The sequence below is a fragment of the Oncorhynchus tshawytscha genome, linkage group LG33 (assembly GCF_018296145.1).
Source record: "Oncorhynchus tshawytscha isolate Ot180627B linkage group LG33, Otsh_v2.0, whole genome shotgun sequence".
Taxonomy (NCBI): Eukaryota; Metazoa; Chordata; class Actinopteri; order Salmoniformes; family Salmonidae; genus Oncorhynchus; species Oncorhynchus tshawytscha.
The window spans coordinates 31,045,811-31,063,915 of NC_056461.1; the positions used below are offsets into that span (position 1 = coordinate 31,045,811).

At 42.2% G+C, this 18,105-nt stretch overlaps 1 protein-coding gene across 6 annotated transcripts; it reads right to left on the reverse strand.

Moving 5' to 3' along the window:
* Window positions 1-860: 860 nt before the first annotated feature.
* Window positions 861-17,958, reverse strand: wu:fj42b12 (phosphatidylinositol-binding clathrin assembly protein). 6 transcript variants are annotated; one of them, XM_042311206.1, is made up of 20 exons: window positions 17,641-17,957; window positions 17,129-17,246; window positions 15,452-15,594; window positions 14,610-14,685; window positions 14,287-14,389; window positions 13,867-13,960; window positions 13,648-13,759; window positions 13,122-13,228; window positions 12,144-12,185; window positions 10,242-10,327; window positions 9,489-9,582; window positions 9,087-9,214; window positions 8,553-8,653; window positions 7,277-7,414; window positions 7,122-7,152; window positions 5,900-6,038; window positions 5,378-5,401; window positions 5,223-5,279; window positions 4,816-4,935; window positions 861-3,952 (listed from the first exon to the last, which is right to left on the reverse strand). In XM_042311206.1, the coding sequence occupies exons 2-20, from the start codon at window positions 17,208-17,210 to the stop codon at window positions 3,920-3,922; spliced, it is 1,710 nt and encodes a 569-aa protein (XP_042167140.1). In that variant the 5' UTR covers window positions 17,211-17,246; window positions 17,641-17,957; the 3' UTR covers window positions 861-3,919. The 6 variants fall into 6 exon arrangements, with proteins under 6 accessions (XP_042167140.1, XP_042167136.1, XP_042167135.1 ...); XM_042311202.1 differs by having other exon boundaries at window positions 861-3,934; window positions 17,129-17,957; XM_042311201.1 differs by having other exon boundaries at window positions 17,129-17,957.
* Window positions 17,959-18,105: the final 147 nt, after the last annotated feature.

Here is an 18,105-nt window from a genome sequence, read left to right on the forward strand (position 1 = left end):
TCAAACATTATATATATGGAAACCACGTTTGACTCCATTCCATTGATGCCATTCCAGCCATTACAATGAGCCGGTCTTCCTATTGCTCCTCCTCTGGTGGGCACCTACATCCAGGACTTCCTTCCCAACGGTGCCTGTGTCCTCCAATGAGCTTTCAGCGACACATACTATAGTAGGGATCAGAACCTGAGAAAGTGGTATTTTATTATAGTTATCCGACCTGTTCAGACCTGTTCCTCATGGAGGTTAATTTATTTTGGTATATTACATACCCCAGGAAGACTGTGACTGACACAAGACAGGGAGACACTCCCTATGAGGGAGAACACATCATAAGATAACACTATTTTGAATACCAACTTCCTTTGATATGGCAGATTGTTATGTAATGCACTGTTTCACAATTCCAGTCCTTACGCAACCCCAGCAGTCCTCACTTTTATTGTAACCCTGGACAAGCATACCTGATTCAACTTGTCAACTAATCAACAAGCCCTAAATGAGTTGAACGTGGTTTGTCCCGGGCAACAACAAAATGTGTTCTGTTGAGGGTACTGGAGGACTTGGGAAACATTGCTGTAATACATATAGCTAGGTTTCCAGGCTTGTTGTTCACAGCAGGTAGATATTTATTACTAAATAGATGGTAAACTGTGATGTCATAGTGAGCGATTGTTGCAATACTAGTGGTAGTGAAATTAGTGATTAATTATACATTTTTGTGACAGGTACTGTATGGATCTTTGAAATGGATAGAGAATAGTGACAATCTTCATCTTGTACACGGTTGTTGTGAGTTACAAGGTGTAGCGGCTACAATGGGCAGCAGGACTACTGCCAAGAACTACATAAAACCTGAGCAAAATATGACATTTTATTCTATTTTATTCCAAAAACAACAACCTCTGCATTTAAAATAAGAACCAATTGTTTATAACAATGTAACTTATCATTGACAATACAGTGTATTATGTATTATCAATCCATTTGATGTACAAAATCAAAAGGTATGGGCCCTCACTCCTCAAACAGGACATCCTGGACAATGCTTTCATCACAGGAAAAATGACAGTTTCCAGACAAGACAGTATGGTATACAGTAGGTAATACTGTTCTCACATTGTGAAATATGCATATATTATATATATATAACCAGAGAACGTCAGGCAAAAAGTGAAAACGCATGTTGTTGACATCTTTCAGTGGCCAAAAGATATGAGAGTGAGATTTTCCACTGCAAACACAAAGGAAGCTTATTGGCAAAGAATGATGTGGTCCAATGACAAGGGGACAAGACATCCTTAGAGATGTCCACAAATGTTGTCAGAGTACTCAAAAAAGAGCAAGCATTCAACAAATGTATTGCAAATAGCAACACTTTAATAAAGAGGGGTTTTGCAGACTAATGTCTAGCTAAGTGATGCATGGCATTCACATTCATGTTGTTTCACAAACGTGTGGTCTCAGAACTGATTTGATAGAGCTTCCGAATTGCATTTTGAATGCAACACAGACGTCTGGATATCTGGTGGGGACAAACATTTATGAATTCCAATGGATGCTTCTGTAAAGAGGTAAGTAAAATATTGTTTTGCAAACACACGGTAAGTGCAATTTCACACATGATCATGCTTTTTACCGGGCACACAAGTCAATAAAAAGACAACACTAATCATGCATAAAGACTTGTCTCTGAAATCAAATTCCTTCAAATTGGATATCAGCAATGTGACCTTGAGAAAAGCTGCGCTTGATGACTTTGGTGCAAAATGTTCCTGTACGGACTGAGAGGACAGTGTCCACTGCCACAATGAAGACACTCTTGGTAGACAAGTTGTGATACTGTTGAAACCAACCCCCATCCCTCATCAAGATGTAGACAAACATTACAGACGAACAGCCCATCACATCTCCAAACACAATAACCCCACCACAGACACAGCTATAACAACCCATGGCATTTCCATGGGCCATCACTTACAGAGAACACATCAAAAACACATGAGGTTATATACAGAGGACAGCAGAACGGTCAGAATTGGTCTATGGGACTGCACAAACTTGCATGAAACCATTTAACTGACACAGAGGACATTGAGACTGAACTACAACGTTTCTAATAACATCTACACAATGTGGGCTGGTCACAGATCAGAATGCAGTAGTCCGACAGGCCAATGATTAGCAGAATGAGAGGCTCTATAGCAATCTAACAGACGGACATGTATTGAGACACGTTACGACACTTGACTACTCATTGCTAAATACACGCTACCGGATTGCCTGGATGACTTCAGTGACCTCATTGACCTCGGAGGACCCAGGAGCTGGGAGGCCTCGTGGAGGATCACTACCCTGTTTAACTCACGGGGAAGGCATGGACATAGAGAAACACAATCAATAGAAAACAAAGTTTTCCCCAGCCCCTTCGACTGTACATCCCAGCAATGGTTTTAGTTTTGTGCAGTAGAACGCTCACCCCTCCAGGGTTTGTGCTATATATGCTGTCTGTCACCGTTAGTTCTTTTGGGAGTTTGACAGACATGACCCTTGATCACATTTACAGATCCCTGTACTTCCTCCTCACTTGTCCCCTGCCTTCTGCTAAAGTTCCGGACAGCTAGGCTCTCTCTGGGGCTGGAGTTAGCAACGGTATGTCAGATAGTTGCTGATTCACTAGAGCGAGTGTCAGTTTCACTGTCTCAGGACGCAGTCTCAGAAAGAGCTCCTCAACAACATTCCCCAGTGGTTGGTGAGGAGCTACACTACAATAACTGCCACTCAGAAACACAACCACTCAGTAGGCCTCAACCTGGAGCAGTACATTTAGCTGGAGAAGAAAAACAAAAGAACGCACTCTCCCAACGTTTACTCACAGACAGGGCAAGACTGGTAGGACCATTACAAGAACAGCACATCTATTTATAAAACGCAACCAGTTTCAAAGAGCAGAATCTGTTGTAGCAGCTCAAGAAACATGGATCATATAAAACAACCTCAAGCAGAGCGAACAATGGACGGGACAGCAGAGGCAGAATGTGTTATGACGTTACATATGAAATTATGAGTGGGCCTTCTTCATTGCTTTCATAGGAGTAATACTTTCAGTTTGTGGATGTATGTAGACATGGAGTTCTCCATTTCGAACTAGCAGTGGCCAGTCAATGCCATGCAGACCACAGCTTTCACAGGAACCTATGAAAACAATACACAATAGCCTTTGTACATTTAGATGTCTGAGTGCTACCGAACCCTCAGACAGATACACACAACATGTGTCTCCAAGCCATTTATCCAAGGTCTTACTACAACTGGCTGTGGAATCTGCAGTTAACAACAAAATGGAATGAATACTGATGGTGGTGTACATTGATTTAAATACACACAAAAAAAGGACACACTTATCCATGTTACAACGATGGCAACAGCAACTCTGACAGGAAGTTGGAGAGGAAAGACGTAGCGGCACTGTAGTGGTTTGTATGAGATGCTAAGTGGACAATGTGCATGTAGACATTGATTAAAGTGCGTGAAACTCTTAGAGAAAGAGATAGACACCGGTGGATGGGGGCTGGCAGTTGTCTGGAATTCACTACAAAGGGCCAAGCTCCAAACTGGAATACAGCAGTCATCATACCAGGGGTTCAACAGACAGAACATTACCCATTCAAATGATCAAATCAAATACAGAATGAATGTGAGCTGTGACTTTTCAAAAGACTTGGATGGGACTATCAGTCATGATACACAATGTAACAGAGGTTCTATTCCACAGAGGCCACTGAAAGAGCACGGACACCAACACATCTCCAGTCTGTCTCCACCCCGATCTTCTGCTCCTCTATCTTGCATTGTATTTGGTTCTGGATTGGTTTGTTTTGTCTCTCTGCTTTGCTGTCATGGTAAAATACTCCCGGTCCTACATGAAGTGCATCTGCATAGGAAAATAAGCCTGTTACGGTTTAATAACAGATCATTCAGTGTAAGAAACAAAACAGTACGGTAACACTACAAAAAGGTAATATAGTAACAAGATCTTACATTATTCCAGAACCTACTGGCAAACCAACACTAATTGGCATTGACAAATGAAGTATTAAACAGTAAGTGATACATTCTAAAAGGAGCAGAGACAGGATTAGAAGTATGATTATGATTAACCTACTTAGGCCTCTTAACTGATGCCTTGAATCATGATTCACATAACAGAAGTAGTTGGAGTGGAGAGAGGGCAGTGAGAGGACAGTGAGGAGTGGAGAGAGGACGGTGGGGAGTGGAGAGAGGACGGTGGGGAGTGGAGAGTGAGGAGTGGAGAGAGGACAATGTGGAGAGGAGAGAGGACAGTGAGGGGGGGACAGTGAGGAGTGGAGAGAGGACAGTGAGGAGTGGAGAGAGGAGTGGAGAGAGGACGGTGGGGAGTGGAGAGAGGACGGTGGGGAGTGGAGAGTGAGGAGTGGAGAGTGAGGAGTGGAGAGGAGAGAGGACAGTGAGGGGGGCAGTGAGGAGTGGAGAGAGGACAGTGAGGAGAGGACAGTGAGGAGAGGACAGTGAGGAGTGGAGAGAGGACAATGTGGAGAGGAGAGAGGACAGTGAGGGGGGACAGTGAGGAGTGGAGAGAGGACAGTGAGGAGTGGAGAGAGGACAGTGAGGAGAGAGGACAGTGAGGAGTGGAGAGAGGACAGTGAGGAGTGGAGAGAGGACAGTGAGGAGAGAGGACAGTGAGGAGAGAAGACAGCAAGAAGTAGAAAGTAAAGAGAGGGCAGTGTAGAGAGGACAGTGTAGAGAGGACAGTAAAGAGAGGACAGTGGGGATTACCTGGGCTCCTGGCATGGGGGCAAATGGATTGGTGTGTCGCAGGACAGGCTGGTTGTACATCATAGACTGTGGTGCCATCATAGGGACTCCACCCATCTGCCCCATCTGATGAGGAGGCATCTACAATGGGGGGAGGAGGACAAAATGTCACCTGAGGATCAGTGGTCTTTGTGTGCAGATCCCCCTTTATTGTTAGGCCTGGGTACTGTACCATGGTGCAGATCATTCCTTATTGTTAGGCCTGGGTACTGTACCATGGTGCAGATCATTCCTTATTGTTAGGCCTGGGTACTGTACCATGGTGCAGATCATTCCTAATTTGTTAGGCCTGGGTACTGTACCGTGGTGCAGATCATTCCTAATTTGTTAGGCCTGGGTACTGTACCATGGTGCAGATCATTCCTTACCATTCCATAAACAGGCAGTTGCTGTGTCGTCATGGGAAAAGCGACTGGTGCTGGAGCCTATGGAGAGAAAGGGTGAAATGGAACAATGTAAGACTAGAAGAACAGACTGAGGAATGCACTACAGGTACTCCCTCTACAGATATTCATGTACTTACATAGCCAGTATAGATCATTCCATTCTGCAGCATGAGGGTAAGAAGAGGAGGAGAAATAGCAGGACATGTAGATGGGAATGGATGGTGTGGTGGATAATTGAGTGGAAAATGTAAAGAGAAGATGGATGAAAAAATGAAATGAAAAGAGGAGAGAGATAATTAGAGTGCAAACTTATTCAAATATGCAGAGGGAAAATGAGAATTGCCAGCGCCCGAGAGGAGCTGCAATAACCACTTCCATTTTGAAAGATGGGATTTGCAGCAGAATCCCAGTGTGTAATGCGTGCTGTTACATTTTATAAGGAAAGAGTACATCTAATATCAAAGCCACCTTTTGCATTGCTGGCTTGTCCTTAACATTATATTTGGTGAGAGTAAGCAGGATACTCTTGCAACGCCAGGAACCCGTGTTCGATTCCCGCTGGGGCCACCCATATGGAAATGTATGGACATACAGTATGATTAATGTCTCTTTGTATAAAAGCGTCTGATAAATGGCATATATTACATACTATCACTCACCAGCTGTGGTATGGGCATAGCTTGAGGAGCCATGAGTGTGTGGTGGCTCCAGTTGGGGGTGGTGCAGGTGGTTTTGGCCTGCCAGTGAGTCCCCCCTGTGGGCCTCTTCTCTACCAGGTGGGTCCACTGGAGCTCTGGCCTGAGGGGGTGGGGGTTATGTATCAGATCATACTGGATCCAATACTGTATTATGCTGGATCCAATACTATACTGTATTATGCTGGATCCAATACTATACTGTATTATGCTGGATCCAATACTATACTGTATTATGCTGGATCCAATACTGTATTATGCTGGATCCAATACTATACTGTATTATACTGGATCCAATACTGTATTATACTGGATCCAATACTGTATTATACTGGATCCAATACTGTATTATACTGGATCCAATACTGTATTATACTGGATCCTATACTGTATTATACTGGATCCAATACTATACTGGATTCAATACTAGACTGTATTATACTGGATCCAATACTAAACTGGATCCAATACTATACTGGATTATACTGGATCCAATACTAAACTGGATCCAATACTAGACTGTATTATACTGGATCCAATACTAAACTGGATTATACTGGATCCAATACTAAACTGGATCCAATACTATACTGGATCCAATACTATACTGGATTATACTGGATCCAATACTATACTGGATCCAATACTATACTGGATCCAATACTATACTGGATCCAATACTATACTGGATTATGCTGGATCCAATACTATACTGGATTATACTGGATCCAATACTATACTGGATTATACTGGATCCAATACTATACTGGATTATACTGGATCCAATAATATACTGGATTATACTGGATCCAATAATATACTGGATTATACTGGATCTAATACTAAACTGGATCCAATACTAGACTGTATTATACTGGATCCAATATTGTATTATACTGGATCCAATACTATACTGGATCCAATACTAAACTGTATTATACTGGATCCAATACTAAACTGGATCCAATACTAAACGGTACTATACTGTATCCAATACTGTATTATACTGTATCCAATATATACTATATTATACTGTATCCAATACTATACTGTATCCAATATTATAGTGTATTATTCTGTATCCAATTTTATAGTGTATTGTACTGTATCCAATATTATACTGTATCCAATATTATACTATAGATTGTTTGCACATCGGTCCTTTTCAAATAGTATTGACACTCACTTTTTGGCTGGTATTTCTCCGAACTGCAAGTCTGGAAAATGAGCGATTAAGATGTGTTACATGTTCAGATGTTATTACAGACCATATGACCATTTAATTACTACTGAAAAATAAAAGAATATGTGAAGCAACAAGTAAAAGCGAGAGAGACTCACTACCAACGAGGTTGGCTAAAGAGGAGTCCAGGTGGCTGGGTATCATCTTCCCACCAGAGTGCAGCGGGATCCCAGGGCTGTGGGAGTGGATGTGTGTCGGCTGAGCAGGCTTCAGAAGATCCCCTGGAAGCCCCAAACCTGAGGACAGAGACATACAGGGGGATAGAGTTTGTTCTCACAAGGAAAGAGTTCAAGAGTGAATGTTTACTGTTCATTTTTGATTGTTTGTTTCCCTTTTGTTTATTATCTATTTAACTTGCTTTGGCAATGTAAACATGTTTCCAATGCCAATAAAGCCATTTGAAATTAATTAAGTCAGGTCACACAGAGAGAGGGTCAGAGAGTCAGGTCACAGAGACAGAGAGAGTCAGAGAGTCAGGCTACCAGGAGAGAGAGTCGGGCTACAGGGAGAGAGACAGAGAGAGAGTCGGGCTACAGGGAGAGAGACAGAGAGAGAGAGTCGGGCTGCAGGCTACAGGTTAATAGCTCTAGCCTCAGGCATATTGTCAGGCTATTCCAATCCTGTCATATTGTCAGGCTATTCCAATCCTGTCATATTGTCAGGCTATTCCAATCCTGTCATATTGTCAGGCTATTCCAATCCTGTCATATTGTCAGGCTATTCCAATCCTGTCATATTGTCAGGCTATTCCAATCCTGTCATATTGTCAGGCTATTCCAATCCTGTCATATTGTCAGGCTATTCCAATCCTGTCATATTGTCAGGCTATTCCAATCCTGTCATATTGTCAGGCTATTCCAATCCTGTCATATTGTCAGGCTATTTCAATCCTGTCATATTGTCAGGCTATTTCAATCCTGTCATATTGTCAGGCTATTTCAATCCTGTCATATTGTAAGGCTATTTCAGTCCTGTCAGCTGTCCAGTAGAAAGCTACAAGCCATGTTGACTCAGCGATCAGAGAGAGAGGGACCCAGCAGGAATTGTGTGTTTGTACTGTATAGATGTGTAGTCTGTGAGCCTCACCTCCCCAGGCATTGCTGTTAGACGGTACAGTGTGTGTTTGTACTGTATAGATGTGTAGTCTGTGAGCCTCACCTCCCCAGGCGTTGCTGTTAGACGGTACAGTGTGTGTTTGTACTGTATGGATGTGTAGTCTGTGAGCCTCACCTCCCCAGGCGTTGCTGTTAGACGGTACAGTGTGTGTTTGTACTGTATGGATGTGTAGTCTGTGAGCCTCACCTCCCCAGGCATTGCTGTTAGACGGTACAGTGTGTGTTTGTACTGTATGGATGTGTAGTCTGTGAGCCTCACCTCCCCAGGCATTGCTGTTAGACGGTACAGTGTGTGTTGTCTGGATGGTTGGGTTGTAGGCGGGCTGGACGTTGAATAGGTCGCTGGTGAGGTTTGGCACGCTGGGGAGACAGAGGAGAGAGTCAGACAGCAGAGATAAAAAAAAGATAGCAGAGCAGACCCCTTCAGGGGGGTCCTATTCACTAATAACCCAACTAATATACTATAAAGTGATTTAGCTAGCTCCCATTTTTAATATGGGGCGGCAGCGTAGCCTAGTGGTTAGAGTGTTGGACTAGTAACCGGAAGGTTGCGAGTTCAAACCCCCGAGCTGACAAGGTACAAATCTGTCGTTCTGCCCCTGAACAGGCAGTTAACCCACTGTTCTCAAGCCGTCATTGAAAATAAGAATGTGTTCTTAACTGACTTGCCTGGTTAAATAAAGGTCAAATAAAAAAATAAGATACATAGAGTAGTTATACAGAGCAAACAAACTGATTGAAACATACCCATAGGTCTTAAACACGACAATTATCAGACAGCGGGTCTGCTTACTTATTTGTACCGGATAGAACAGATGAGTTGGAGAAGAGTTCTGTGGCCCCGCTGCTGGCACTGCCCACTGACTGGGCACTGGGAGAGATGGTGGGTGTCTGCATGTCAATCACCTTGGCTCCCTCATCCTGTGGGACAGACACACAGGAGTGAATCCACATGAGACATGTGCAACAGGGCTGACAACGTACAACAGGGCTGGGTTTTACATGTGTTTCCTAATTAGCCTATATACGAGTGCATTATCTGAAAGAACAATGTGGAACAAGTGTTTATAATATGTCAATTATAAGCGTTATAATTTATTCTCATTTATATAAGTATTCATACAGTAATGCATTTACATTGTAATGGGCTATTCAAAAAAGTTGTTCTACAGTGGTAGCAGTGACCCTGTCTGACCTGGAGGCTGTTCGGGTCCTCCTTCTGTTCCATGAGGCTGAGGGAGATTCCAGTACTGGACAGTGACGATACAGCACTGGTTAAGGTGCTGGCTCTAGAGAGACCACACAGCGCTTGTCAGGGACCACCACGCACACTAACTGTCACACATAGCACTCTGGGACTAACCTCAGGGATCAGAAAAACACTAATAATGTGTCTGACTGTGTGCCTGTATTGTATTTGTATTGTCAAGACATGACAACTAATGGTGGAGCAGTGACTGATGAATATGTTGACGTGCCTGTATCAGTGACTGATGAATATGTTGACGTGCCTGTATCAGTGACTGATGAATATGTTGACGTGCCTGTATCAGTGACTGATGAATATGTTGACGTGCCTGTATCAGTGACTGATGAATATGTTGACGTGCCTGTATCAGTGACTGATGAATATGTTGTCGTGCCTGTATCAGTGACTGATGAATATGTTGTCGTGCCTGTATCAGTGACTGATGAATATGTTGTCGTGCCTGTATCAGTGACTGATGAATATGTTGTCGTGCCTGTATCAGTGACTGATGAATATGTTGATGTGCCAGCTTCAGTGACTGATAAATATGTTGACGTGCCAGCTTCAGTGACTGATAAATATGTTGACGTGCCAGCTTCGGTGACTGATAAATATGTTGACGTGCCAGCTTCGGTGACTGATAAATATGTTGACGTGCCAGCATCAGTGTAAATGCCTCCTTCAGACTCAAAGTGTTACCTGGTGTCTGTGGAGAGCTCCTTGGTTCTCCTCCCCTCCAGAGAGGCCAGATGCTGCTCCAGAGCTTCCAGGAGGCTGCTAGGGGCCTGATTGAGAAAGTGTGAAGTAACAATACTTTACCAAGGGAGAACAGCATTGTGTAGAAACATTGGGAAAACACACACACCCAAAAGCGTGCTGTCACACACATACACTCACAGGTGCGGTGCGCACAAATTTTTGCACGCACAAGCACACAGACACACACGCGCGCACACAGAGCCAAATAACACATTGTTCAGCATAGTCTCCATATTTGCAGCTAGTTTTACATATCAATGCATCTGGTATAATTAGGTTTGGCTTCACACCAGACATGCACAGATCAGTCATCTCTCTCATGCAATCAAGTAGACAGGCCTGGGAGGTCATTACAGTGTATGGGCCTGAGGGGGTCAGAATACAGAAAAGAGCTTAGCCCATGCATCTATGCCCCCCCCCACACACACACAACACAGTCCATTAATGGCCAGTTAACCAATGGATTCTGTTTATATGCTAATTTGAGTATCACTGTTCATTCATGAATATTAATTTAATAAATTGTATTTTACAGGTTAGAGGAGACATAATATTAGTGGATGCTACAATTTTGTCATTAGCTTAGTGTCCAATTCAAAAAGGGTTTGGGAGCCAAACGAGTTAACTGACAGAAAAGCCAAATATCTGATGAAAATTAGGTAAACACATTTGGCAAATGAATAGCATATTTTATAAAGATATAAAAAAAATGGTTTAATAAACCAAGGATGAGCGAATTAATTTTGCACATGTCATACCCATGTTTCAACCAGAGGCTTGCTTTTCATTACAGAACACAATCTTAACTCATGCAGCTACTTGTATAATTATTTGGGGGAAGCGTGAATAATTAAAATTCTGGATATCCTTCTTCAGAGAATGATAGAATATTCTAAAAGTTTAAAGTAAAGAAAAAACCATCTACAGCTCAGTAAAGACATGGGTTACTATTTAGTTGAACAGGGACACATAAGGTCTTCATAAGCACTGCAAACATGACATCACAGTTGACAGAAACATTTGTTCATGATTATTTTTCTCAATGTGGAGGGAAAACACGAGTGTCATTGAAGAAGGCTTCAACAAGTGTTTGTAGCGTCACATCAGATGTTATGCACTGCTTAGGATGGTATTACGGACACTTTGGTAGAAACCATTCGCTGCTCTCCCCACAGCTATGTTGATGGGATATCTTTTCAGGAAAAATATGTACAATAGTGTTCATTTTGAGGCAACACTGTAAACTGTATGAGAAATCATGAAGGGATGTCAAACCTTGATGTACAAAAGGCTTATATGGGCAAACACCATAGGCCCATATCTGCTAGGACAGAGGCTGAATTTGCCTGACTTTTCAGTGTCATTTCAAAATCAAACTAAATGTATTTTGTGATTCAACTAGAAAAAAAATACTAAAATCAAGGTAGAAAAAAATATATATATATATTTTTTTTTAAATCACCAGCACTTGACCCCCCCCCTAGTTCTAGCTCTGACTCTACTGATAGCTACGTTATTGAGGGAAAATGTACTTTCCATGCCTGTGATATGTGTTTGTCCCAACTAGCTATCTTAAGATGAATGCACTAACTGTAAATCACTCTGGATAAGAGCATCTGCTAAATGACTAAAATGTATGTTTTGCACAATCTCCAAAATTAGAAAGGGTCACATATTTGGAACCCATTTTGAAAGTAGCCCCCTCTGTACCCCAGAGCTCAGAGAAAGGGGGGTTCATCAGAATGAGAGGAAGGGCTTGTGGAAGTCTGTAGGGTGAGTAGGGAATGGGAGCGTTTACAATGGAGCCACATGGGAGATATTGAGATGAAATGTACCACTGACCTGTGTGAGATCGGGGATGTCACCCTGATCAATTCCAACTTGCTGTGTCACAAAAAAGGAGGGAAGGGGGGTGGAGGGCAAAAACCAAACATAATAAACAAACAAATAAACAAACAAACAAATAAACAAACAACCACGGAATAAAGGGGGGGTAGGTGTGTGGAGGAGGGAAAAAGAAGAATCAAACCAAAGGATCCATTACTCCATGCACTGACTACAAACAAAACAATAAAAAGACAACAGGGGAATTGGCATGCCCACACGTACATACAGTACACACACACACAGGATCTGAAGACTGGTTTGAAATGAATGTTTACACATTGAAATGCCATTGACAGGTGTGCCGGGTACATTGGGCTGTAATACTCATGTGACTGCAAGGTGAGAAACATCCAAAACAAACACACAACTAATGTTGACTTTGAACGAAAAAGGCAGGGGCACAAATGACAAACACATTGTTAGACGACTAAATGAATGGGCCCTTAGAGTCAACGTTAGCCCGTATTTGGATAGAAGCCCACCCCCATCACCCCAAACCTTCCTCCAAATAGTAACCAAATCAGTAAAGACAGCAAGAACGCCTTTTATAGTTTCTCCTGCATTCTTTTATTAAAACTACAGAGAGATACTAATTATCTTCGCAAATCGGCCTTCTGAATTGCAAGTAGTACTTTACTTGGATAACAGCAGACATTCATCATTGCAAAAGAGAGAAAGGGAAGGAAAGAGTAAGAAAAAACCTCTTCCTTAGACATGCAACGCAGGCATCAGAACAGGCAGCACATGGAGGGGCCTTCACTGAGATTTGTATGCCCACTAATAGGCTAACCTCTGCATTCATGACCTCAGCATGAGCCTCCACCACACGGCAACAGAGGGACAGAGAGACGGAGAGGAGAGGAGCCCTACCTTCCTGCTGGATCTATCTGAAACCTTCCTTTCCTCAACACAAGCCAAACAGGGAAACATTACCTCTGCAACTTTGAGAAACTCTGACAGCTTGGTCATTCTGTTCAGAAACGTCTTATAGATCTCCAGGGCGTCTTTGCATTGGTTCTTCTTCATGTCAAAATATTTCTCTTTAGGATAAAAAAAGAGGATATGTTAACTAAGTAAAGAAGAAAACAAAAAGGGACAAAGGATTTTAGCTAGGTCTTTTCTAGATACATTTACAAACATCCTAGTGACACCCTAGTGACATCCTAGTGACATCCTAGTGACACCATAGTAACACCATAGTGACACCATAGTAACATCCTAGTGACACCATAGTAACACCATAGTGACATCCTAGTGACACCATAGTACCATAGTAACACCATAGTGACACCATAGTGACATCCTAGTGACATCCTAGTAACATCCTAGTAACATCCTAGTAACACCATAGTGTCATCCTAGTGACACCATAGTGACATCCTAGTGACATCCTAGTGACACCATAGTGACACCATAGTGACATTCTAGTTCTCCTCTAACTAACAGATAGTGTACTTACCCAGCATATTGATAACTCCCTCATTGTAGGCAGCAAAGAGGCGGATGGAGTCTTTAAAGAGCAGCAAGAAGGCGCTGTTGATGACGCCATTGGTCAATTCATTAGAGTTAGCCTGGGAAGAGAACAGATGAGACATTGAGAGTTCATACTGACAGCTAGCTCACTGTCATCATGTAGCCCATATCATGGACCGCTCAACACCCCAACCATGCAGCCTACCTGAAAGTCCAGCAGAGCATCCAGCTGATTCTGAATGATAGGTAGAGTCTTGATCAGCTTGTCAACGGTCATGGTGCGCATCATACCATCAACCCTGTCAGCAAGAGACACGCAGCGCCACTTTACCAGGACAAGTGATGACTGACTAACATAATCATACAGCATGAATCAAACAACTCCCTGTCAATCATGTTGATACTTCATATAATCCACACATTATCCAAAGAGGCTGCTGAAATAAATGACTTGTTTAGCTGGATTACCTTGAATCTATTTAAAGGCTTGTCCCCAATCTCCCCAGTTTCTATGATGAAGTCACTGTTTCTCCCTCTTGAGGTGGGCCTGGCCACTGAGGTAAACTATGTATCCCAGGGTGACAGTGTGGAGGTGTTCCACACTAGCCACTACAGGACATCTTACCCTCTCTTCATCTTGGTAAAGTCCACAGCCACCAGTCTGTAGGACAGGGCCTTCTCATTCAGATACCTGCTGTAGCGTCTGATGAACGTTGACATGTCATAACCTGGCAGAGAGGGAGCACTTACATTCATATTTAGAGTGCTGGCATGGCAGCGTACAGAACCACACCTCTGCAGCGCGTTCAGAGTGACAGTTTGAATTGTTGTACTGCACACTGTTGTTCATGCATTGCACGATTATAATGTTTTTTTTTTATGCCTGTGACTTCTGTACAGTTTGTCTCTGGTGTGAAATGGCTTGCGGTGAAAAATTCCCTACAGTACCTTGTAATGCCCCCTTATCCAAGAAGTTGCTCAGGTTAAAAAGTGTGTTTCTGGACGCCAGGTACTGGATTAATCGCTGGTGATAAAATACAGAGAGAGTGGGATCAAAACCAGTAAGAATAAAGATTCAATCAAATGTTTGAATACCAGAGGACTTGAACAGTGCATAATATAATAATACATTATATGCCATTTAGCAGACACTTTTAACCAAAGCGACTTACAGTCATGCGTGCATACATTTCACATACGGGTGGTCCCGGGAATTGAACCCACTATCCTGGCGTTACAAGTGTCATGCTCTACCAGTAACAATTGAGCTACAGTGAAGCCAGTCATTGCCGTACATCATTGGGCTCCCGAGTGGTGCAGCGGTCTAAGGCACTGCATCTCAGTGCTTGAGGCATCACTACAGACACCTTGTTTCGATTCCCGCTATATCACAATCAGCCGTGATTGGGAGTCCCATAGGGCGGCGCACAATTGGCCCAGCGTCATCCGGGTTTGGCTGGTGTAGGCTGTCATTGTAAATAAGAATTTGGTCTGAACTGATTTTCCTAATTAAAGGTAAAATATAAAATTAAAAAATCATGAGGTGATGATGAAGGCCTTGAACCCCAGCTACTAGTGTGTGTTTGTTTTTAAACAAGGAAAAAAAAAAAAAAAAAAATCGGACAAGTGGGGACATTTTGCCGGTCCGACAAGGAAAACATTTGGGTTATGCTTAGGAGTTTTTATTTTTTTTTAGTTAGGATTAGGTCTAGTTTTAGGGTTAGGCTTAGTGTTAAGGTTAGGGTTATGGTTAGGTTAAAACTGTGTGTGCGTGTATGTTTGTTACGTACCTCGTTGCCGTACATCATGAGGTGGTGCGTGGTGATGAGGGATTTGAACACCACCACCCAGCTGTTGTTGGCCGTCCTCTCAAACAATGTGTCAGCCAGGTGGGGGACACTCACGTTCAGCTCGTTGGTGCAGTGGATCAGGTCTGCCAAAAAACACGGCATGTGGGCAATTAAACATTGGACAGTGCTTTACATACAGTCTACGTTACAGGTTGATCAACTCATGCTGAACATTACTAACAGCAGTTAGATCTCTGGTAGGCACCTCCCACCCTTGAAAAAGATCCTGTTACTAGTGAATTAACTATCACTTATTATGCCTTAATTGCAGTGACTAACCAGCAATTAACATTTCAAACTGGAAATCTGATTGTAAAGCAGACGGTGATCAAAAGAACTCAAATATAATTATGTATTCCTTCTAGACATTTGACTGTAGGAGGGATTTCCCTCCCAGGAGTTTAAGCTTATGCTAAACCATACAAGAGAATATAAAAGTATATTTCCTACATTCTTACCCACAGGATTTTTCCACTTTCCTCAAAGACTGAAATTTGAAGTACGTGAGGAATCAGGATAATCCATAGCAGTACAGACTCTTTAAATAACCACATTTTTAAAGTCTCATTTGAAGTCTACGATTCCACTCAGAAATGACTCTTTGTATTATTTTATTATTTTATGTAATTGCACACAAAATGACTCTAACATGACTCAAATTTGCACAATTGATTACTTTCAATAAAGATGGGTAGATAGAGAATTAAACAATGAAATAAATCCTTCCCAGAAAATAACCAGACCGGCAACACAAGATTTGTCCATTGAACCAATAACCCTCTGGGTCTATGGGTTGATACAGGACAGGACTGATTGAGCTTAATTGATTGACTGGACACAGTAATTATTTGGGTAGAAAGCCACCTAACCTAATCATTAGCAGTTAAATGTGGAGAAAATGCTTGATATCCAACACACACTCCAGGTCCTGACCACACACAGATAAACAGAAATGTTGAGATCAAGGTTGTCTATGATACTGTTGTCATTGCACTAATATGATTGACACATGGACACCAGCTCACCACAAACTAAAGTAGCTGAGAAACCTCACATACAGCACAATATACTGTACCTTTGTGGCAGCAATAATACCATTGTTAATAAGTTATTAGTCTTAAATTAGACTTATTTTAGTCTAAAACTCAGTAGGAAATAGAGGAAATAATAGTAGATTAACTCAAATTATGCCTCTAAACCTAAACTGCCAGAAAATGTTAGCCTACATAGCCAGTCCTATTAAAAGGGGAATTGATTGCATTATTACTTCATACAATGATGAATAAGGTAATAGGCTATTTATGATCACAATGTGTGCATTTGCATGTATGACACTGAGTAATAACCTATTTGTCTCATTACGTTTAGGCTACAGTACGATAGCCTACTGTAGGATGATGACACTGTAATGATTAACTACATGAGCTGTTGAAGGCTATGATGCGCAATTATTCATAGCCTATTACCATAGAATGTCGAAAACCTTGCTATTAAAACTACACCAATGGCCAATCAAACACGATGAAGATACAGGTCTTCTTGAATATTCAATGATACCAATGCTTTTGTTGCGAAATATGTAGCAACGGCGGGACACTGGTGGTCTACTTAACCTACAGTCAAGGTGTTTCTTCTTTGGTCCGCTGACTTCATGCGTCGTGGCCTTGCAGACGGCTTTGCTTATAGCGGATCCTGTCATGCTGTGCTGAGCCGCAGCGATCCGATCCGTGATAGACTGTCCAGACATGTTCCAAAAGCAAGTAATCGGGGAATTAGAAATCAAAACGTCTTTAGTGGTGATTGGGAGCGTGCCCTCTAAACAGATTGCCCGTCTGGAAACAAAAAACGTACACTGACGCGAATCCGATGGCAGAATTCATACGGCAGCCAAATAAAATATACGGCTACAGTCAGTAAACCATATATTTTATTGGCAATCCAATGGTCCACACATACAAATCCAAAAACCTTATCCAAAACCGAGCACACCGAAATCAGCCGATAATGATTCGTTCGGATGGTCGTGAATGTATCCCCATAAAAGCTTTCTAATGGTGATGATGCCGGTTAGTCTACAGCCAGTACAGTATACTACATGAACAGCAGCAATCATTGATTAGTTAGCCTACCAATGCTCGGTTGGTGATCACACAACGTTCGCGCTGGTTAGATGATTGCTGCTAGACTGATTTTGAAGACGTTACAAAATAGCATATGATTAGTGTATTTTCTCTCAAGCTTCCCTGTGATCGTGTCGAGGTCTTGTAGCAGTGACACCGAGGTTTTCCGTATCCTTTAATTGCCGTGTTCCATATGTTTTAATCTGAAGGCATTTACAAACGGTTCTTACATTTTTACAAATGTTTTTTGTTAGGTAGCTGATTATTCATTTTTTCAGTTAAACTTCATGTGTAAAATGGCAGTATCGCCTATGAATCAGGTGACTTAGAAAGGGGTTGATTGGCCAACACAGAAAGGGTCCGGGGTGGGCATCTTAAAGTGGAACACTGCGATTTAATTTTAGGAAGCTGGTTCATGATTTGAAGTGGATGGAATCTGTCTAAAACTCAAACCGATTAGGCCTGCAGTAGGCA